This window comes from Bidens hawaiensis, unplaced genomic scaffold (assembly GCF_021521415.1).
Source record: "Bidens hawaiensis isolate Kalapana, Puna unplaced genomic scaffold, B.hawaiensis_p1.1 tig00049080_1, whole genome shotgun sequence".
Taxonomy (NCBI): Eukaryota; Viridiplantae; Streptophyta; class Magnoliopsida; order Asterales; family Asteraceae; genus Bidens; species Bidens hawaiensis.
In genome coordinates this window covers 63,396-85,745 of record NW_027498781.1, presented here as the reverse complement: position 1 = coordinate 85,745, position 22,350 = coordinate 63,396, and the positions used below count along the sequence as shown (strand labels likewise).

At 43.3% G+C, this 22,350-nt stretch overlaps 2 protein-coding genes and 1 long non-coding RNA gene across 3 annotated transcripts; all 3 read right to left on the bottom strand.

The window, feature by feature from the left end:
- Positions 1-1,938: 1,938 nt before the first annotated feature.
- Positions 1,939-20,270, bottom strand: LOC143597814 (uncharacterized). Its single transcript, XR_013146999.1, has 3 exons — positions 20,130-20,270; positions 19,950-20,021; positions 1,939-2,038 (listed from the first exon to the last, which is right to left on the bottom strand). It is a non-coding gene; the product is annotated as an uncharacterized LOC143597814 (long non-coding RNA).
- On the bottom strand, positions 5,563-7,744 carry LOC143597813 (senescence/dehydration-associated protein At3g51250-like). Its single transcript, XM_077076205.1, has 3 exons — positions 7,657-7,744; positions 6,545-6,629; positions 5,563-5,756 (listed from the first exon to the last, which is right to left on the bottom strand). The coding sequence occupies exons 1-3, from the start codon at positions 7,742-7,744 to the stop codon at positions 5,600-5,602; spliced, it is 330 nt and encodes a 109-aa protein (XP_076932320.1). The 3' UTR covers positions 5,563-5,599.
- A 975-nt stretch (positions 20,271-21,245) lies between the features above and the next one.
- LOC143597816 (senescence/dehydration-associated protein At4g35985, chloroplastic-like) lies at positions 21,246-21,818 on the bottom strand. The gene has a single exon (XM_077076208.1). It carries the CDS (start codon positions 21,816-21,818, stop codon positions 21,246-21,248), a length of 573 nt encoding a protein of 190 aa, XP_076932323.1.
- Positions 21,819-22,350: the final 532 nt, after the last annotated feature.

Genomic DNA, 22,350 nt, shown 5'->3' with positions numbered 1-22,350 from the left:
CGTGTTCGATACCCACTTACTGCTATCTAATTTAGTTGTATTTGGTTTAAGTTTGCGTGAGCCTTCGACCTCACGTCAACACCCCTCGTGCCAACTAGAGGTGCAAGATGAGCGTGCAATGTAGATCGAATTATGTATTAATATTGCTCGAGCTTAAGATGGGTCGTTCATTTTTAGTAGATCACTTAACCTGCAAGCAAGTTAATGATAATTAACCTAAATCAAATTATGTAAGAGGTTGTATGCATTGAAAATAGACTTTTGACAGAGTAATCAGTTTGATCCATTTGAGATAAAACACTAACATATATTTGACCCATTAATTGGTAAACATGTTAGGATAATAATTGCTTAGGTAACATTATCAATATCTCATGCAAAAGGTATGACGTTTTATTAACTAGACTAGCATTAAGTAGCGAATCCAAAAATTTTGGTCATAATGGACCGGGTTGGGTCCGGTCAAGTAAAGACAACTCTATTAAATAGTAAATATTGATTTTTTGAGGGGCTTTAAAACAAAATTACATGAGCTTGCAAGTGTAACGTCTTACACGAATCACAAGTGATACGATCATACAATGGGTTCATATGGAATACCCGATCTCAAATAGCAATGCGTGTTTAAGTAATAATTTCAAGATGGTTAATCTCTTGTGAAGTCTTCAATCATTAGCATATATAGGCGGATTCAAAGTGATGGATGGTGGGCCAGACCCACTATCCAACCTTAATTCATAGTGTCCAGTCCTAATTTGTAGTGTAATAAATGGTCCAATATTCTTGTTTTAGTCTGAACTAGGATAGAGTTCGTGTGATTCACGGGTGGTTAAATAAATACAACAAAAATATTAAATTTAATAATATGTATTATAACATACCTTATGGATTCATAGATAAACAAAATTTTGCAATTTATAAATCTCTAAAACTTCTTTGAATACAACATTGGATAGTAACATGTGTTACACACCGATAGGAAATATTTAAAACGCCATATATATGTATATATAATAAATTTAATGAAATGCAAATGTCATATTTATAATAAAAACAATAATTTTACATGAATTATAAGACATTACATTGTTATTTAATTCAAATTCAAAAACATACAAAGATTAACAGAGATAAATGAAAAATTAAAATATCTTTATAACTAAAAATAACATTGGCATAAATGTTTAATAATTTACTAGTATTAATTATAAGTGAATTAACAAAATATCATTTATAAGTCAAGAAACCTAACACAATTACCACTTCAGTGGAGTTGGTAAGTATCTTTTGTTTGAAACATGAGGTCTTGGGTCCCAGACTTGTATAACATAATAATTTATTTTTCAAAATTTTACAAGGCCTCGCTATCATATGAAGTATTTGAGGAGAAATTGGGTCATTGTTCTAACATGAAAACCGGATAATTGGTTATAACATAACTAAATGGGTCCGTGTCCCATATTGTGTTTAGAAGAGGAGATGATTAAACAGGAAACTACCTACATGGTATCTACGTAACATCCTATGTGAATGCCCTAGAATGATATCGTGGGGAAAACATATTGCTTTAATAGTATAGTTAGATTAGATGTCCACCCTTCAAAACTTATCAAAACGGCATGATTTATTAGTTAAGTTGTATAATTAAACATATTGACTATAACTATGGATAACTTTATTTCGTTCATGTTATATCTTAACTATGCTTAATGAGTCATGTTAACAATCCTGTAAACTTATTAAACTGCATACATTTAATAATGTTAAATGTGCTGTGTTGTGCAAGCCGCTTAGTAAACAAGCATGTGTTAATGTTTAAGAAGAAGACATTTTTAGTTTAGCGTGTCATACGCAGATTCAACAGTCACATTATCATTTAACACTACACGACATGTTTTACCAGCGGTCTCTAACGAAATAAGAACTTTGAATAATATTTTAACTAACTGCATCAAGAGAAGCTAGAAGGACTTCCCCTGGAACCATGCTAAAAAAGGCCTTTCCGACTTGTGACCGAACCATTGGACCCATGACCAAGCTAGCCAATTCCTATACCGACACCATTCAGCGTCACTTTACTCATGCTTTCGGTCATCTTTGAGAGTTTTCTAACTCTAGATATACACACGCATGTTAAAATGACCAAATAACATGCCAATTATAGAAGAACAAACATTGTAGCATGTTGATGTTAAATTCATGAGACCCACCAATACCTTGTAGCATGCAAAATGGGAATTGCACACAGACGGAATCTACCTAATCAGATGCCGGAACATCGGCAATAATTAAAAGTAGATTGTAAATTGCTTCAAAAATTGATAGTTAAGTTAACTTCGTTTCAGTTTTTATGTGTCTAACTCCATAGTTTCTATTGCAAATCAAGGTTCATGGTAGTTTGGATCAAGGGCGTCTCTGAGAATTGCTAAAATTTTTTGGACCAAAGGCAAAAAAAAAAAATTTGGGCCTTAAACAACTAAATTTTTAAATGGGCTTACTCAGTTACGATTTGAAGTGTGTAAAAAAAGTTGTGTCTAAAAATAGGCCTAAAAGAGTTGAGTAATTAGATTTAAACATTTAAAATAGATATCTTTTACATAAAAAGATATAACGAACATATCAAGGAGTTGAGTCCCTCATTCTAGTCTTCTTTTCTCGTTGTGGTTTTCATTTGTTGGTTTAGGCTTCCATTCATTCGTTTGATAAGTGTCGCTTTGTTTACACTAAACTGAGCTAGCACGACTGGTGGGTGTTTGTTTTCACTGAACGTGGATATTAGTGACTCGTGAAATGATTAAGGGGATGAGTCCTTCATTCTAGTCTGGTTTTACTCGTTGTGGTTTCCATTTGTTCGTTTGGGCTTCCATTTGTTCATTTTAATACTGTCGCTTTTGTTTTCAGTGAATTGGGCTAGCAACGACTATTGGACTTTTGTTTTCACTGAATGGGGCTATCAAGGGTTCATGAAATGATTAAGGAGACGAATCCTATATTCAAGTCTTCTTTTACTAGTCGTGGTTTTCATTTGTTCGTTTGAGCTGCCATTTGTTCGTTTGAAAAGTGTAGCTTCTTTTTTCACTAAGCGGGGCTAGAAGCGACTTATGGACTTTTGTTTTCACTGAGCAGGACTATCAGGGAGTCGTGGGATAATCAAGGGGGAGTCACTCATTCTAGTCTTCTTTTGCTCGTTGTGGTTTCCATCTGTTCTTTTAGGCTTCCATTTGTTTGTTTGAAAAATGTCACTCCTGTTTTCACTAAACTGGCTAGCAGCAACTGGTGGACTTTTGTTTTAACTGAACGGCGCTATCAGGGACTCGGGACTCTTGGTATAATCAACGAGGTGAGTCCCTCATTTTAGCCTTCTTATACTCATTGTGGTTTTTATTTATGCATCCGAGCTTCCATTTGTTCCTTTGAAAAGTGTCACTATTGTTTTCACGTAACAGGGCTAGCAGTGGCTCATGAGTTTTTGTTTTCACCGAATGCTATCAGGTTTTTGTTTTCACTGAATGCTATCAGGGACTCATGGGATGATTAAAGAGGTGAGTCCCCCATTCTAGTCTTATTTTACTCATTATGGTTTCCATGTTTTTTCTTCGGGTTTCCATTTGTTCGTTTGATAAGTGTCATTTCTGTTTTCACTGAATCAGGTTAGCAACCGCTGATGGGCTTTTGTTTACACTGAACAGGGCTATCTAGGACTCGTGGGATGATTAAGGAGGTGAGTCTCTCATTCTAGCCATCTTTTTTACTCGTTGTGGTTTCCATTTGTTCGTTTGGGCTTCCATTTGTTCATTTGAAAAGTCTCATTTCGCTTTCACTGAGTCGGGTTAGCCGCGACTAGTGGACTTTTGTTTACACTAAACAGGGCTATCAGGGATTCATGGGATGATTAAGGAGGTGAGTCCCACATTATACTCTTTTTTACTGGCTTTGGTTTCCATATGTTCATTTAGACTTCCATTTGTTCGTTTGAAAAAATTTGCTTATGTTTTCACTGAAAGGGGCTAGCAACGACTTGTGGGCTTTTGTTTTCACTGAGCGGGGCTGTCAGGGACTCATGGAATGATTAAGGAGCCGAGTCTCGCATTCTAGTCTTTTTTTACTCATCGTGGTTTCCGTTTGTTCTTTTGGGTTTTTATTTGTTCGTTTGAAAAGTGTCACTTCTGTTTTCACTAAACTGGGCTAACAACAACTAGCGGACTTTTGTTTTCACTCAACGGGGCTATCAAAGATTCATGGTAGGTGAGTCCCGCGTTCTAGTCTCTTTTTGTTCATTGTGGTTTCCATTTATTCATTTGAGCTTCAATTTGTTCCTTTGGAAAGTGTCACTTCTATTTTCACTTAACCGGATTAGCAATGACTTATGAGCTTTTGTTTTCACTGAATGAGACTATCAGGGACACTTGAGATAATTAAGGATGTAAGTCCCTCATTTTAGTCTTGTTTTATTCGTCGTGGTTTTCATTTGTTCGTTTGGGTTATCATTTGTTCGTTTGAAAAGTGTCGCTTTTATTTTCACTGAATGGGGCTAATAGCGACTGATGGGCTTTTCTTTTCACTGAATGGGGCAATGTAAGACTCGTGTGATAATTAAGGAGATGAATCCCTCATTCTAGTCTTCTTTTACTCGTTTTGGTTTCCATCTGGTCATTTTGGGTTTCATTTGTTCGTTTAAAAAGTGTCGCTTCTGTTTTCATTGAACTGGCTAGCTGGGACTGGTGGGCTTTTGTTTTCACTAAACGGGGCTATCAGGACTCATGGGATGATTAAGAAGGTGAGTCCCTCATTCTAGTCTTCTTTTACTCATTGTGGTTTCCATTTGTTCGTTTGGGCTTCCATTTGTTCGTTTGGAAAGTTTTGCTTCTTTTTTCATTGAACGGGGCTAGCACTGACTAGTGGACTTTGTTTTCACTAAACGGAGATATCAGGGACCGGTGAGATAATCAAGGATTGCTGTCTCTAAGAATCATTAAAAAATTTTAGGCTAAAGGCGAAAAAAAATAGGCCTTAAGTAAAAGGGTTTGTTTGTTAGGCTTAAACAATTAAATTTTTAAATAAGCTTACTTGGTTATGATTTCGTTAACGAACCGTATGGTAACCTGGCAATCTCATAATATGTTTAGTAGCCTGAATCTACATCAACTATTATCCCATAATCTGTTTACATTGTAATCTCCTAATAATAAAGCACAAGCCAAATCTTTATAAGTTTCTTTTGTTGCACATTTTGTTTAAGGATTATTGGCAACACATGCAACTAAACAAAATAAATACGAAATATGGGCATCCAAAAAGCTTGAGCCGGCCCTGCCTTTAGGGATGTTAAAGGCATTAAACAAATCGAGGTAAAATGCAGCTTGTGCCGGGACACTAGGAGATGGGCATTTAAAAAAGTTAAAGAAAAAGAACTAGTGAAAGTTGGATTCGAACCTAAAAACATGTCTTGATTATTTATATATGAGCCGTTTTAACCATAATTTTTAGGTTAAGTTAAAACATTTACATTAAATCATACCAATACCGGGTTTTTTTAGAGTCCCGCTAATAAAGTTACTCGTGTTTAGCAATATATAAACTATAATAACAAGAATAACATTTAACGAATTTTAGCGACATTCCTTCTAACTCCATTGGAGGTGGCGGATGCAGGAGTCATTGCCTTTCTAATCTTGACGACATTCCAAGCAGTGCCGGCAACATGCCCTGCAGTTGCAAGCACGTCGCCTGTTGCTTCCCCGGCACTCTCACCAAACCTGTTTTACACACAGTAAATACCCGACAATGATGTAAACTATCGTGGCAAATTGTATTTTTAAATGTTTTTAATAAAATAAATACAAAAGGTATTAAGTGGGTGTAAACATGTCGAGACGAGCTTGTGAGTTGTGAGTATTTTTTCAATCTCGAGTTTGGCTTGTTCGTTATTTCTCAAGTATTTAGTTATTTTGTTTACAAACATTTATAATTATTTTTTAATATATTTATAGTTATGATTTTTTATATAACATACCATGTAGTACTTTTTATTTTCACAAGAAGTTTAGATATAGTAATAATTATTAATTAATCATATAAGTTTGATAAATTAAAAACTATATATATATATATATATATATATATATATATATATATACATATATATGGGCTCGAGTTCATTAAACTTCGTTGATTCAACCATTAGTGAGTCCCGTTAGAGAGCCTCGTTGCCCCACTCTGGTCAGACTATGTTGTCTTAACCGGGCCCACGCTGGCTTCAAAGTCTGACTTGGGCGTTCCCCCGGGAAACCATATACCGGCTACCACTTGACAGTCGTTATGCCGTCACAAGAGCAGAACTCTCTGGCATAACACACGGTGAGACGAAACCCTAGTGGGCTCGTAATTATATAAATTTTGTAAATTAAAAAGCATATGTGTAAATAAAGTTGAGCTGGCCCAAGCTTGCTAAATCTCAGGTCTATTCAACCGTTAGTGAGTTGATCTAAAGTAGCTCACGAACGGCCCTACGCTGCCCGTTTACGACCTTAGTTTTAATATTTACCTTTCAGAGACCATCCTAGTTGCAGCACCAGAAGTGGCAGTTAAGGCTTGTTTTTGAGCAGCCTCAGCTGCATCCATCACTTTATCTGGATATTAACAAGTACATAACTAGTTAATATGAAAGCGAATCTATTAGCTCGCGTCTCATTTTATCGATACATAGTCAAACTAAAACACCGAGCTAGAAATAATAATAATAAAATAAATAACTAATGAGTTAAACACCATTAACGTATTGGTATAGGTGTTAGGGTCTGTTTCGTAGCCTCTTAATGATTCCATTAAAAGACAATATTTGAATCAGTCAGAGGTAGAGTGTGTTTGGTTACACCTCTTAATGGCTCAAGAAGCCTCGATTGAGTTTCGAAAACATGCTGAATGATTCAGAGGCTACCTCAGACTTGATTGCCAAACAGCCCCTTAGACAACATATTTAAGTGTTCACAAATATTAAAAACAAATGGACAAGGCAAAGAATGAAGGGTTGGCCCAAGCCGGCCCAGTGTATTGGGCATGTCTCAAAAGTTTATTCAGCTTGACCCAAACTCGTTTTAACAAGGTTACCCAACCGGCCAACCCTCAAGCTCTTACTTTGCCATCTATACGAGTTTCTTGATACACTATAAAAGTGTATAAATAGGTCGAATGACACGATTTAAAAATGCCTAAACGTGTTCAACCCAGTTAACTCATTTAACAAGTCAACACGTTACGTTTATAACTCATTTATCAAAACCACGTAGTTTTTGGTTGTTTAAGTTAAACAGTTAAATATATGGACCGTAATTTATGGGTAACATTTTTTTTTATTTCGTGTTAATTAATTATGCCTTTTTATTTCTTAACCATGTTTAGTAAATCGTATCAATAAAGTTAAACGTATTATTCAACCACTTATATCTAATATTGTTAAACGTGATGTGTAGTGTCATTTATACATGTTATTAAACTGGTTAGATTTGATCATGTTATATGCGTCAGGTCATGGAACCAGCTTATTAAACATGTATGTGTTAGTATTTAAAAAAACTAATAGTCATATGACCCGTTTAACACAATACGACACGTTTTACTTGTTATACTTAAAAGTTCGAAAATAATAATAATACTTACTAACTGCATCAAGAGAAGCTAGAAGCACCTCCCCTGGAACCATGCTAAAAAAGGCCTTTCCGGCTTGTGACCGAACCATTGGACCCATGACTGAAGAAACACTAATCGACCCCGGGCAGATTACGGATAATCTGGGGGTTAAATAGATGTTTCCCACGAGGGTCAGATCCAGTAAAGAAGGATGTTCTTCAGATGACCTGCAAAACAAACACCGTGAGCTCGTCACTGAGAAGGGGGGGTTCCTCCTTGTGACCACCCTCCGGCGTGAGAATCAGACTAGATTGCTCTGAATATAAGTGTATATTGAGAGAAATAGCTAGTGAAGGTAAAATACCAGATGATGATACCGTTCCAAGGTGTTGGAGTATTTATAGCCGAAGGTAGGTTTCCAAGCAGGTACAGCCAGCTGTATAATATTCCTGTTCTACCAACTATGGGCTACGCACGTGCCATGCTGGTTGGTGGGTAGGCAGCGGCTGATAGTGACAAGGCCGGCTGTGTACTGTTCCCTTTCCACCAACTGCAGGCCATGTGCGTGCCACGACAAGGGTTGGTGAGTAGGCAGCGGTTAATAGTGACAAACAGTACTAGAGCATGCTCCTCCTCGTACTGTTGTCGGTGAGCTGTCACCCTGTGATTGGTTCATGGGCTGCTTTGGTCAGATCTTGTCTATTTTGTCCATACCTTGGCAGGTATAGTACAAAAGATCTTCCAGAAGCATACGGACTGGCTCATTTGGGCGGGAGTATTCCCGCCTTGCTCATTCCTTCAGGTGACACTGAATTATTGAGTGCCTTGTGCGTGTAGCCTTGCTATTAGTGCAGGTAGCCTTCCCTGATGGCTTGTATCCGCAGCTGCGGGGACAGGCGGGGTACTTCACCATTGGGAAGCTTTCCCTGCGGGGACAGCTGGCGTACTGCGCATAAGGTCTTCATCTCTGAGCATGGTGGGTCCTACGGAACCAATTGGTCCTTGCGCAGACGTCCCTCTTCAAGGTGAGTCTTGCGGGTCCAACTGGGCTCTGCTGGGACCTACCTCTTCAAGTCCCCCCAGTCCAATGTTCTTCTCATGAATTGTTAATAAGTGAGGTGAACTTTGGACTTAAGCAAGGGGTTTTGAAAAGGATTTAGTTTTAAGGTTGTCCGTGGGGATTCTTCCCGCGGTTTCCCTAATGCCACGTGCAGAAATTCCCGACTTTTCTGCTTGATCTTTGGGCATGATGCGGGTAGGTGTGTAACCTCCTCGCAAGTCAGGAGCGTTGAGTTTCACTTGTAGATTCTTCACGAGGTTTTGGTAGTTTTAAACATAGTGATCAATTATGTTAAAGAACCAATTCCTTCCTGGAGCTTTAAACAATCTGGTTCTCAACGTTCCCACTATGCGTGGATGTTATTTCCCTTTCCGCAAGCATGGCCCAGAAGATCCTTCTTGGTTTCGATTCCCTGCGAGTGCTAAGTATGTGAAGGGTTTCACCTTGACACTGTACCCACACTCGTCTTATAGTTAACTTACTTCCAAGGTATTCTTGGCGTCCATTCCCTGCGGGTGCTAAGTATGTGAAGGGTTTTGCCTTGACACTGTACTTGCACCTGTCTTATAGTTACTTGGTTGCCAAGGTAAGGGGTATTTTCCCGCTTATTTTTGAATCTTTTTGAAATTCGAAGAGTTGGTGAAAGGATAAGAACAGTCCAAACTGTTGAAACGTCGTCCGACGGTTTCTCCTGACAGTGTCAGGACGTGCAGGAAGTTATGGCGACGTGACAGTATACGGTCATTCCAGGCGCTTTTTCAGGCGCGTGGGCGCGATTTTTCGGGCGCGTGGCCGCGAAATTAATGGCACGCGTCCTTTCAACAGCTGTTGCCAGCTTGCTCTTTGCCACGTGTCATAGTTACATTGCACCTGCGATTTCTCTCTCTTCCGCATTAAATTCATCGCATTAATTGCGATGAGTATATAAAGGGCGAGAGGGTGCACCTTAGTCCTCACTTTCACTTCTCTCTTCATCTTCTTAAAACGATTTCCGGCGAATACTCACTATTCCGTCGAGCATTCTTCTGAAATCGTTGTTCTGTACATCCAAAACATGTCTTCTTCCCGTGATTTTGAGGCCACTGCCGAGGAGGCTGAGTTGTTCGTCGAGAATCTGACGTCGACGTCCGAAAAGGACGACAAGAGCACTGCCGGCGAGTGCCAGTGCGCTCTTCCTACTGACCTCTACCAGTACATCGTCCGAAAGTTCATGCTCGAGCCTTTCGAGCCTGAGTTTCCGGAGCCTCATCAGACGGTGTACGATGCCCCCAAGGGCAAGATAGGGGTGTACGCTGCATTCTTCGTCTATGGGAATCTGAGGTTCCCATTGACGAAGTTTGTGTACCATGTTCTGGAGAGACATGGTGTACACTTGACGAAGGTACACCCAATGGCGATCGCAAAGATCCGCCATTTCGAGTGGGTGTGCCTCATTATGGGTGTAGAGCCCCATGTCGACCGCCTGATGACCTTCTACTCCTGGAGGTGCATCCAAGGGTGGTACACCCTGGTCAACCGGATCAAGGGTCTGAAGATTTGCGCCACCGAGCGCAGTCTTCGGTCGTGGAAGCGGGAGTTTTTCTTTATCTCCGCTCGCGTCGTCCCCCTTGCGATGACGTTTAAGAATGGGAGAGCACTCCCCTCCCTTCATGCCCTCAACCACCAGGAGGCGGAGTGGTTCGCCAAGATCTCCCGGATCCAGACTCCGGTGTACCGCTTTGCGGAGTCCGGGATGGTGATGCTTGGGATGAGCCGGGTGTGGAAGAAGGCGTCCCAGATTCCCATCGTCCTCGAATACGGTTTGAACTCTGTCCCTTATGGTATGCTCTGTCTTCTTTGTTGATATAGGTTTTTCTTCTAACTGTTTCTCTTTTTGTTTCAGAGGGAAACGACTTGCAGTCTCTCCTGCAGCCGCGGGAGAGTGATGGTCCAGCTCGGATGGGTACTCGTGCTCTGGATGAGAACGAGTTGCTTATCCTTGAGCAGACGGCGGATCGGTTCGTGGAGGTCTACCCGCCATGCCACGAGATCCTGAGCGCCAGGCGGCCAGGTAAAGAACTTTTTAACCCTCGCCCTGTCAATGCTGAAACCTCTACGGGAATTCCTCTAATTTTATCGTCTTCTGATGAGGAATCCGCATATGGTTCTTTATTGGCGAGGAAGAAGAAGGCTGCCGGCGGGAAGGGGAAGGCGAAGGTTGCCTCCGCTGCCAATCCGGTGAATCGGTCCGAGTCGAAGACCGAGAGTGAAGAGGTGGCGGGGAACCCCGGTGGTGTTAAGACCACTGCTCCGGAGGTTGAAACGGCTGTCACCTCCGAGCAGCCCAGGACGACGATGGTAACCGGTACGAAGAGGCCGGCTCCATCGGGTTCGTCCCCGCCTGTTCGCTCCTTCAGGCTCAAAAAGACCCGTAAGTGTTCATAATTTTAACTTCTTATCTTTCCGCTATTATACTTATTTATCTTGTCTTCGTGCAGGCGTGGATGCTAAGGCATTCCAAAGTGGAGCGGGAGGGAGCAGCTCTGGACCCATGAAGGTAGGTTTGGTCAACCTACCCGAGGCGATGACCCAGGCGGCTACGCCTGCTTGCAGTACCGGTTCGGTTGCTCATCCCGTTGAGCCAACTGTTCCAGCTGTAACCTTATCCCCGCCGGCTGTCAGTGCCATTTTCACCGAATCCATCACTGAGCCGGCGGTGATATCTCTTGCGGGTTCTTCCGCAGCCGCGGCCACGGTTGTGAGTTCACCTCCGTTGGTTTCGGCCGCGGCAGCCTCCACCACGTCTCCTCCGGCGCCTGCGACTACGGCCGGTTCTTCAGGTATGTTTGGGGTTGGGGCGTCTAGCCAATCCTTGCCTCCTTCCCGTCTCCTTGACCTTTTGGATGGTATCTCTTAGGTTCAGGTGATGGGTTTGGTGGCTATCGGCCTGTTGTCGACCCTACAGGTGCGTAGGGTTATTTTGGCCTATATCCCTTTCATCATTTCTTTTCCTTAACTGTTTTTTGTTTTATTGCAGTTCGTGATTCCAACGAGGTGTACGCTCCTCGGTGGAGGATCCGCCGGGGAACGACTCTCCGGACTGCTGAAGACTGCGTTGAATGGGCGCGTCACGCCGCCCGAAGCGGTGCGCTGGGGGAGGCCATGGCCAGCTACTAGGAGGGTAGGCTGTCCAACGAGCTTCGAATCCTTCTCGCCCGGATGCAGCCGCGCGTCGAGCTACTTTGTCGTGAAAACGACAAGTTGAAGACGGCGCGTAGCCTTGAAGTGGCTCAGGCGCGGGCCATCCGGGAAGAGAATGCGAAGCTTGCCGCCGTTGCCGCGGAAAAGGAGAAGGCCTTCAAGGCCCTTGAGGTTGACGTTCAGGCTCGTCTGGAGACCCGTTCCAAGGCTGCCCAAGCTGTTAACGAACAGCTTCGGTTGGCTAAGGAAACTGCAAGGAACACAACCGAGAGGGCCACCAAGGCTGAAGCTGCTGCTGAGCCTCTACGCATCGAGAATGAGGAACTTAAAGCCAAATTAGAGAGGCTCCAGCAGGCTCATGATGCCTTGGCCATGGAAGATGCCAAGAAGCTCCAAGAGATCTTGGACCAGAGGGGGGTGCTTGACCATACTGAGCGTAAGCTAAAGGGCGTCGAAGAGGCTGCAGCCAAAGATGTGTTGCTTGCCAACCTCACAAATAACGAAGCCGAACGAGCCCGTAATGAAGCTCAAGCTGCCCTCCAGGAGGCTCTGGTTGCCAAGGAATGGCTTCTTCGAGAAGCGTTGTCGCAGGTATGCGCAGCTTCCTAACTTCTAACTTTACGTTTTTCCTTACTCTTGAGTTTGACAAACTTCTGTTTTGTAGGTTGTGCATCGGGTGTTCACGAACACGTCATATGACGATGCGATGAGCGCAGCCCTCAACGCTTCTCATGAGGATGGGGAAAAGGCTGGCTTCCTGCTTGGTCTATGGTTTGTTGAACAAGGCATCCCGCCTTCCAACTTCCCTCTTTACAATGTGGATACTAAAGCTGCGTATGACCAAGCAGTGAATCAGTATGCTGCCTTCCCGCATCCGGTGGTGGAGAAGGTGAACGAGATTGCTGCTGCTGATGATGGGCTAGCTATCCTTAAAGCTTTCCTTGAACCGCCACACTCTACTGATGGTGCGGGTCCAAGTGGAAGTGGTCCTGAAGCTTGATCCTTAAGATCCCTTTCCACCATTAGAGTAGATTTTTATTTTTGTATAGCTTCTTTTGTATGCGGGTATGTACCCAGCAATCTTTGTAATATTTGAATTTCGATGGAATAAAGATTATTTGCTAATGCCTTGCCTTGTTTATTTCACGCATATTTTGATTTAACTTAGCAATTTCTTTAGTACTTAGATAAGTTAAATTTTCAACGTGGCATGTAATAAGTTAAAAGTTTTGCTTCCTTTTTCGTGATTGTGCAGATAAGACCGTCACTTGCACTTAGGATGGCCAAACTTTACCTATATCTGACCTGCGTTGAAGTTTTCCTCATCTTTTTCCTTTGAAATTTTCTAAGTGTTTTGAATAAGTTAACCTTTTGTTGCGCGGTTGCCAATAGGTCAATGTTCAGTTTCCTTTATCATGATTGTGCGGGTAGGACCGTCACTTTCATTTATTGGGATGACTAAACTTTACCTATAGCTGACCTGCGTGAAGGTTTTCCTTAGAAATTTTTACCGTTTTGTGTTTATGCGGATTTTGCCGCCTTCCACACGCAACGACTTACTTCTTCCCATATTTATGCGGTGAACACCGGCACATCAGCGTGGGAAGTTCATACGTATAAAGGTAAGGCTATCAACACAATGTGAAAGGAGAATCATTTCCATTAGAAGTGGCTCTAGGCCTTTTCTTTACAAGTTTGGAATTGGTCTACATGTAACATTTGCGTAATTGAGCTCCGTTCCATGTTCTTGGGATAGGAGTGCCATCGAGCCTTTCGAGCCGGTATGCGCCTTTTCCCAAAACTTCTTTGATAATGTATGGTCATTCCCAGACCGGTGCCAGTTTTCCTGGGCGCTCCTGGTTTGAAGCCTCGTTGTTACGCAATATGTAGTCTCCTACATTGAAGTTGCAGAGTTTTACCCGCGTGTTGTAGTACTTTTGCATTTGTCGCTTGTAGTTTTCTTCACGCGCTGCGGCTAAGTCTCTGCGTTCCTCGGTTAGCATAAGGTCTAACCGTCTTTCTGCATCATTGTCTTCTGGCTGAATCAAGACCCTTGGTGAGGGTAAACCAATTTCGACTGGGACCATGGCTTCAGTGCCATAAGTGAGGCTGAACGGGGTTTCTCCTGTACAGGCCTTTTTCAGCGTTCTGTTTGCCCAAATGACGTGTGGAACTTCGTCTACCCAGCCGGATCTGTGTTCCAGGAGTCTTTTCTTTATGCCTTCGACGATGCTTTTATTTGCTCTTTCCACCTCACCATTACCTTGCGGGTGTGCCACTGAGGTAAAGGTGTGGGTGATTTGAAGTTCTTCTAGCCATTTTTATAGCTTCTTGTCAGCAAAGTTGGTGCCGTTATCACTCACCAAAGTCTGTGGAAGTCCAAAACGACAAATAATAAATTCCCAAATAAATTTTTTAATATGTTTTGCGGTTGTTTGGGCTAAGGGTTTTGCTTCTATCCACTTGGTGAAGTAGTCGATGGCTACTACTAGGAACTGGACGTTTCCTGCTGCTGTAGGAAATGGGCCTGTCACATCGATGGCCCACTTCTGAAATGGCCATGAAGAGGTGACTGGAACAAGTTCATTCTTCGGGCGATGCGTGTTGGGTGCGTAGAGCTGGCAAGACCTACACTTTCTGATGTATGCCAGCGCATCCATATGCATCCCCAGCCAAAAGTATCCCGCATTGTTTAGTTTAGCTACAACAGCGCGTGGACCTGCGTGTACTCCACAGATGCCTTCGTGTACTTCCCTTAGGAGGTAGTCAGCATCCTGGTTGTCCATGCATCTTAAGAGTGGGCCAAGAAAGTTACGTCTGTAAAGGATGTCATCAATGAGCTGATAGTTTAATGCTTTACAACGTATTTTTCTTGCCTGTGTTTTTGACTCTGGTAGTATACCCGCTGCAAGGTATTTTATTATTGGTGTCATCCACGTTTCTGTGCTGGTTTGGATGACACAAATTTCCTTGTGCGGGACTGATGGTGCTTCGAGGAGTTCAATGCGGATGTCCTTTCCCAAATGGGTGAAGGCTAATGATGCAAGCTTGCTTAACGCATCCGCGGATTTTTTTTCGCTACGCTTGACGTGTATGACTTTACAATCATTAAAATCGCGCATAAGGGTTTTTGCTTGTGCGAGGTACAGGGCCATTGTGTCGTTCACGGCCGTGTACGTTCCATTTATCTAATTGGCTACTAACATGGAATCTACATGGGCTTCCAAGTTTTTCACTCCCATTTTACGCGCAATTCTCAGCCCTGCCAAGAATGCTTCGTACTCGGCTTCGTTATTCGTACTTGGAAAGTCCAGTCGAATAGCGTAAGAGTATTCTTGGCCTGCTGGGTTGGTTAATTTCAACCATGCGCCTGAACCCTCGTTGCTGGCTGCTCCATCAGTGTAGAGTCGCCAGACATCATTGATCTCCTGTGCAGGGGAGGGTTGAGCCTCCTCCTGGCACTCTTTCTCCCGCGAAGCGGGGACTTCAGCAATAAAGTCGACCAGGACCTGGCCTTTCATAGCTGGTCTTGGCTTGTACTTTATCGCATATTCCCCCAACTCAATTGCCCATTTGGCTAGACGTCCCGATAATTCGGGTTTGCCTAAAACGTTTGCTAGTTTGAAGTTGGTGAGAATGGTGATTGGGTGACCCTGGAAATATCGTCTCAGTCTGCGTGAAGCTTGTACAAGTGCTAAGACTAATTTTTCCAGGGTGGAGTACCGGGTTTCTACGTCTGTTAGGACACGGCTAACATAGTAGATTGGCATCTGGATGCCTTTCCGCTCTGCTAGCAGGACCGCTCCGGTTGCTCTATCTGTGGCGGAAAGGTATAGGATTAATTCCTCCCCCGCTTCTGGTGCTGTGAGCGTTGGGAGTTCAATCAAGCGTGACCGAATCTCCTGAAAAGCTGCTTCCGCTTCTGGTGTCCAGCGGAATTGCGTTTTCTTTAAACAGTTCCTCAATGTTGACACGAAAGGAAATGACTTATCCGCATGGTTTGCCAAAAAGCGGTTAAGTGCAACTAGTCGTCCATTCAGTGTCTGAGCTTGCTTGATGGTAGTAGGTGATTCCATTTTGATAATGGCTTCGACCTTTTCAGGGTTCGCTCTGAAGCCATCTTTAGTGACGATGACCCCTAAGAACTTCCCTTCTTCCATCCCAAAGGAACACTTGCTCGGGTTGAGCTTCATGTTTATCTTCCTGAGCGTGTTGAAAGTTTCTTCGATGTCTTTCAACATTGCTTCTGCGTCAGGGCTTTTGATGACCAAGTCATCCATGTAGACTTCCAAGTTCCTCCCAATTTGGGTAATGAACTCTTGTCCATCAGGCGTTGATATGTGGACCCGGCATTCTTAAGTCCGAATGGCATCATTTGATAACAAAATGTGCCATCGGGCGTCCGAAATGCGGTTTTGTCCTGATTATCTACAGCCATGTGGATTTGATGATACCCCTTATACGCATCCAGGAAGCATTTAAGGCGAAACGGTACTAACGAATCTACCTTAGTATCAATTTCGGGTAACGGATAACAATCTTTGGGGCATGCTTTGTTTAAGTCTTTGAAATCTATGTACATGCGCCATTGTTTGTTATTCTTCGGTTCCATAACGGGATTTGCAACCCATGTTTGATATCTGCTAACGCGTACGATGCCCGCGTCAAGGAGTTCCTTGACTTGGGTTCTACACGCGTTAGCTTGTTCCGCCCCCATTACTCTGCGCTTTTGTATGACTGGCGTAAAAGCCGGGTCACCCTTCAGCTTATGCTCTGCCTTACTTCGAGGTACACCAGTCATGTCAGCTGGTGTCCATGCGAAGATATCAGCGTTTTTCAGTAGTAAGCGTTTGAGTAAGGTGCGCGTGGGATCAATGACTGTTGGGCCAATGGTAACGGCCTGGTCCGGGTATTTGCCATTGAAGGCCGTTCTTCCGGTTCGGTGATGGTTGGTTTAGCCATCTTTGTTTTATGTTTAGATGAGACAGATGCGATGCATACCTGGGGAATGCCGGTGATCATCGCTACACCCTCAGTTGTTGGCCATCCCATCATGCCGTGGACTGAAGATACCACGGCGTTGAATCTTGCCATCCCGTCTCTCCCAAAGAGAATGTCGTATGTGTGGTGTGGCTTCCTCATTACGACAAAGTCCACATCTTCTGTGCGGGAGTGTTTCCCGTCCGAGAGAGTGACGGGGAAAGATAGGATACCCAGGGGGGTGTTTGTACTGCCGTCGAACCCTTCCATCGAGGCGCAGACCGTTTCCAGGCGTTCCTTGTCTTCGTCATCTAGCTTGTCAAAGAACTGCCTGTACATCACCGTTGACGAGGCGCCGTTGTCAGCAAGAGTGGGTGAAGTGATGTAGTGCCCCAGCTGGCTTTTGATGACGATAGGGCCTTCTTTGCTGGGTCCTCCTGGCACTCGCGGGAAGCGCACTTCAGCTTCCTTCCACGCGCATGGTTCTGTCGCTCGTCTTTTTCTTCCTGTGATGTTAGTATGAACCATGTGGATGCTGATGTCAACGGGCTTTCGTCCATTGCCTTTGTACCGTTTCTCATTCCTCCCTCCATTCTTGATTGATGCCACAAGGTGTGCAAGTCTTCCATCCTTGACGAATGTTTCAACTATATCCTTCAAGGATGTACACTCCTCTGTACTGTGACCCTTTGTCCCGTGGAAGTCACAGAATTTGCTCTGATCCGCATTAGGTCGTTGCCAGATCATTGGAGCTTTTGGCCATGGGAGTTTTTCGGTGGCAAATATCTCCGTGACGCTTTTGGTGAGTGGCGTCCACTGGTGCTTTCGGCTTGAATGGTGCGTGTTATCCCTTCCGCCAACAAGAGGGCGAGAGCTGGATGAGGTGTCAAAGTTTACCCTTTGCCAAATACCTAGCTTCCTCTTTTTGTTCTGCCGAGCGATCCGAACATTGTTTTCTCTGGTCCTCTGCGTGTAGAGATGTGTACTTTGGGGAAGGTCCCTACCCAGTTGATTCTCTGTCTCGGCAAAGCGCTTGGCCGCCGTCATGATGGCATCCCATGTGGATGGCATGTCGTCCTTACCCGTCAACGTGCGGATAAGCTCTGGGTATTCGGCACCCTGGATGAAAGCGGCGCGAACAAGATCTTCACTTATGTCGCCCAGACTCAGCTTTTTGGAGTTGAAGCGAGTGATGAAGTCTAGTAAAGATTCATCCTCCTCTCTGACGCAGTTGAGGATCGTCCACTGTTCTTCAGTATATTTCCTCTGTTGACTGAAGTGTTGGCTGAACTTGTGCTGAAAGTCCGCCCAATCATAGATGTGGTGGACTGGTAAACGATCTAACCACGCCCTGGCCGCTCCAACCAGCGTCATCTGGAACATATAACACACGTGGGTTCCGTCCAGCTGCTGACGGTTGCCCCGCTATGAATCTGTTCAAGTGATCATCAGGGTCGGACATACCATCATAGGTGCCGATGTTGGACATCTGTTTGGCACTTTTCGGGGCGATTGCTTCCGCAATGTCCCTTGCAAACTTGGACTTTCCCGCATTTGCAGCAGTTGGTCTAAAGGTTTTGGAGAAGTCACGTGGATTTCCTCCCGCGTTCCTTGGTTTGAAGGTTTCTCCAAAATTCCTTTTTGGTTGGAAGTCCGTTTCCTTACGCTTCCCTTTCGCCCTGTGACGAGGGTTTGCGTCGGTGTCGTATTCCTCCCGATCATCGTCCGAGTACTCGCACTCACTGTTCATGTTGAGCTGTTGTCGAGTACTTCCGAATTCGTCAGCCTGTTGGAGTGAACGTAAACGTTCATCCAACTCAGCTTGGAACTCTTTCTGACGTGCTTCGGCCCACGCCTTAACTTGATCGAGTGTTTGGCGAGGGAGCGTCGTCTGTTTATCCAACTGGGCATCAGTGAACCCCAGTGAAATATTGTTTACTGCACTTGCCCCGGCTTGGGTAACCGGGGTAGTGTTCGTAAAATTTGTATAACCGCCGGTGTTCCTCTCAGTGGCTGGGGTTGTGGTTACCGGGGTTTCCTGGTCACTTACTGGCCTTGGGACCGGAGTAACGTTAACCATTTCTTCAGAAATTTTGAAAAAACTGAGAATTAGTTCTAGCTTTTATGCATGGATGGCGCCAATGAAGAAACACTAATCGACCCCGGGCAGATTACGGATAATCTGGGGGTTAAATAGATGTTTCCCACGAGGGTCAGGTCCGGTAAAGAAGGATGTTCTTCAGATGACCTGCAAAACAAACACCGTGAGCTCGTCACTGAGAAGGGGGGGGTTCCTCCTTGTGACCACCCTCCGGCGTGAGAATCAGACTAGATTGCTCTGAATATAAGTGTATATTGAGAGAAATAGCTAGTGAAGGTAAAATACCAGATGATGATACCGTTCCAAGGTGTTGGAGTATTTATAGCCGAAGGTAGGTTTCCAAGCAGGTACAGCCAGCTGTATAATATTCCTGTTCTACCAACTATGGGCTACGCCCGTGCCATGCTGGTTGGTGGGTAGGCAGCGGCTGATAGTGACAAGGCCGGCTGTGTACTGTTCTATTTCCACCAACTGCAGGCTATGTGCATGCCACGACAAGGGTTGGTGAGTAGGCAGCGGTTAATAGTGACAAACAGTACTAGAGCATGCTCCTCCTCGTACTGTTGTCGGTGAGCTGTCACCCTGTGATTGGTTCATGGGCTGCTTTGGTCAGATCTTGTCTATTTTGTCCATACCTTAGCAGGTATAGTACAAAAGATCTTCCAGAAGCATACGGACTGGCTCATTTGGGCGGGAGTATTCCCGCCTTGCTCATTCCTTCAGGTGACACTGAATTATTGAGTGCCTTGTGCGTGTAGCCTTGCTATTAGTGCGGGTAGCCTTCCCTGATGGCTTGTATCCGCAGCTGCGGGGACAGGCGGGGTACTTCACCATTGGGAAGCTTTCCCTGCGGGGACAGCTGGCGTACTGCGCGTAAGGTCTTCATCTCTGAGCATGGTGGGTCCTGCGGAACCAGTTGGTCCTTTCGCAGACGTCCCTCTTCAAGGTGAGTCTTGCGGGTCCAACTGGGCTCTGCTGGGACCTACCTCTTCAATGACCGACCCAGTTGCTATACCAACACCATTCAACATCGCTTTACTCATGCTTTCGGTCATCTTCGAAAGCTTTCTTACACTAGAAATAAACCCGCACGTAATTTAAATGACCAAATAATATATACCAATATACAAGAACAAACATAAAAAAGTAAAAAATAATAATAAAAACCGCGGTTTATGGCACCTTTTTAAGCTTTTATTGATCCCATTCTCCTTTCTTGAACCATTGATTTTGTTGTTCTCATTACTAGTGGTTCTTGAGATGCCATTCTTTTCATCCATTGCTTGGTTTAAGATCATATTACCTCCCTTTTGCACCTGTTTTCGGTCCGTTAATATTAAGAAGATCTAATGATCAGACAAGGCCGGCCATGAGCGAAGGCAAAGTGGTCGACGGACCTAAGCCCGACTACCTTGTAGGCCCGAAATTTTTAAAAAATATATGTATTTTTAATGTTTTAATCCAATTCCTCAACTCATTTAAGTCTATTTTTATAAACAAAAACTTTTTACACAACTCAAATCATAACGATGTAAGCCCATTACTAAAATTTAATTGTTTAAACCAAAAAAAAAAGACACCTTTTTACTTAAGGCCTAACCCAAAAAAAATTAATGATTCTCGGGGACGACCTTGTGATCAGATATTAAAATCGGCTACTCAATACTTCCAATATCAAGTTTTGATCACCTTACTTCACAGGTTATGCATGGATTCTACTATGTCTATTCATAGCCTGTAAAATTTATTATAGTGTTGTGTTATACCCATGCATAACAAAACTTTAATTAATTTGCATGTCCTAACCCTACCTGACCCGTTTTGGTTCATACTAGGTATATGGTCTTAAATTATAGTTTAAATTGATTTGTTAAATGATTAGATCATTATGTTAGTTACGTTATATATAAATAAGTGGTGTCAACTCACAATGAGACAGGTATTGATAGTTTCAGACTTTCAGTCTCATATCTTATTGTAAAATTGTGTTCCATAACTGGAACGTTGCCCAATAGGTATGTGTCGGTTTCACGCCTAGCCTTAACCGAACAAATTAACAAAGCTGTTTTTTTTTGTTGTCCCACATTTTTGGGTAAGTAAACTTTTGAAGAAAATTTTTGCTTTAGTGGTTAATCAAACTGAATTAACTGCCAATAACAGATCGGTTAGGTTTTTCATATAACACTTCAATAACCGAGCCGATCCATGCTCACCCTTACCATGTTATCACCTCTACGTATGTCGTGTTTGAAACCAATAATATCGATACGAAAACAAACCTTGTTTGTATATGCGTTACTACATATAAAGATCCCTTTTAACAATCTGGCCAGTTCCTTCAGCAATAGCCTTTGTAATAACATTATTATAAGCTTCAATCTTAGGAGCAAATTCCTTCCAATCAATATCGGTTTTTCTCAAAGACAACGAAATCGAAAAACACGAATGTTCTCTCAAGAACCGATCCAACGACTTGAAATCCCCGTAACGGGTATCTGAAAACGTGACACCGTAACTTAACGGATCGTCATCTTTATCGATGGTCAAAGAGAACAGGTAGTGAAGCGGATCAAGCTTCACTACCGGTTCATCTTTAGTTAACGGCCATTGAAGGTCATCATTAATTTTGATTATGGTTGCTAGTAACGCATCATCGTCGGATAGTTGGATGATCTTGAAGTCTCCCGTGGCGAGTTCTATGGCTTCCCCTTCATCCATTAGATGGACTTTACAACTAGGAATCGATAGAACGGTTTCATGTTTCGCGGTTCGTGGTTGTGGGTAGTTGTTGGTTGTCGTTGATGGCGGCATTGGTGGCGGGGATCGGGGAGGGGAGAGCGTTTTCGGTTTCTTAACTCCACAACAACTCATGTTGTTGTAAGGTTTGCTTGTGGTCCTAATGGTAATGGTGATGTTGAAGGGGAATACTGGAATGTGTTTGTAAGAAGAATTGTAGGGTGTGAAAGGGTAAAATGGTAATTTAGACAAGAGGGAATTAAGGCTTTATTTGATGCTTTTTGACATGAAGCTTTATCATATTCTTGACTTTGGCATATTTGGCTTTCGGCGGAGGGAAGGTGAGTTTAAAATATTACATTTTCGTCGATTAAACACCGCCGTTTATTACAACAGTACAAATCTATAATACCTATCGAACACCAAAAGTGAGACCGAAGATATGGGCATGATTGTGACAAATGTATTTTAGATCATGTTCGGTGGAGGGAAGATGAGTTTAAAATATTTAATTTTCGTCGATTAAACATCACGTTTGTTATAACAGTACAAATCTATAATACTGATCGAAGATCAAAAGTGAGACCGAAGATATAGGCATGTTTGCGACAAATGTATTTTAGATCATGTGTTCAATTACCAGTTTGCCCTTTGCGAAATCAAAGAA

What these genes read in the sequence shown, in the direction of transcription:
- LOC143597813 (XM_077076205.1), bottom strand. Translation starts at nt 7,744, where the DNA reads ATGGGTCCAATGGTTCGGTCACAAGCCGGAAAGGCCTTTTTTAGCATG. An exon ending in AGCTTCTCTTGATGCAGTTA is followed by an intron (nt 6,630 to 7,656) that starts GTAAGTATTATT and finishes GTTAATATCCAG; the next exon opens with ATAAAGTGATGGATGCAGCT. An exon ending in ACTAGGATGGTCTCTGAAAG is followed by an intron (nt 5,757 to 6,544) that starts GTAAATATTAAA and finishes TGTGTAAAACAG; the next exon opens with GTTTGGTGAGAGTGCCGGGG.
- LOC143597816 (XM_077076208.1), bottom strand. Translation starts at nt 21,818, where the DNA reads ATGAGTTGTTGTGGAGTTAAGAAACCGAAAACGCTCTCCCCTCCCCGA.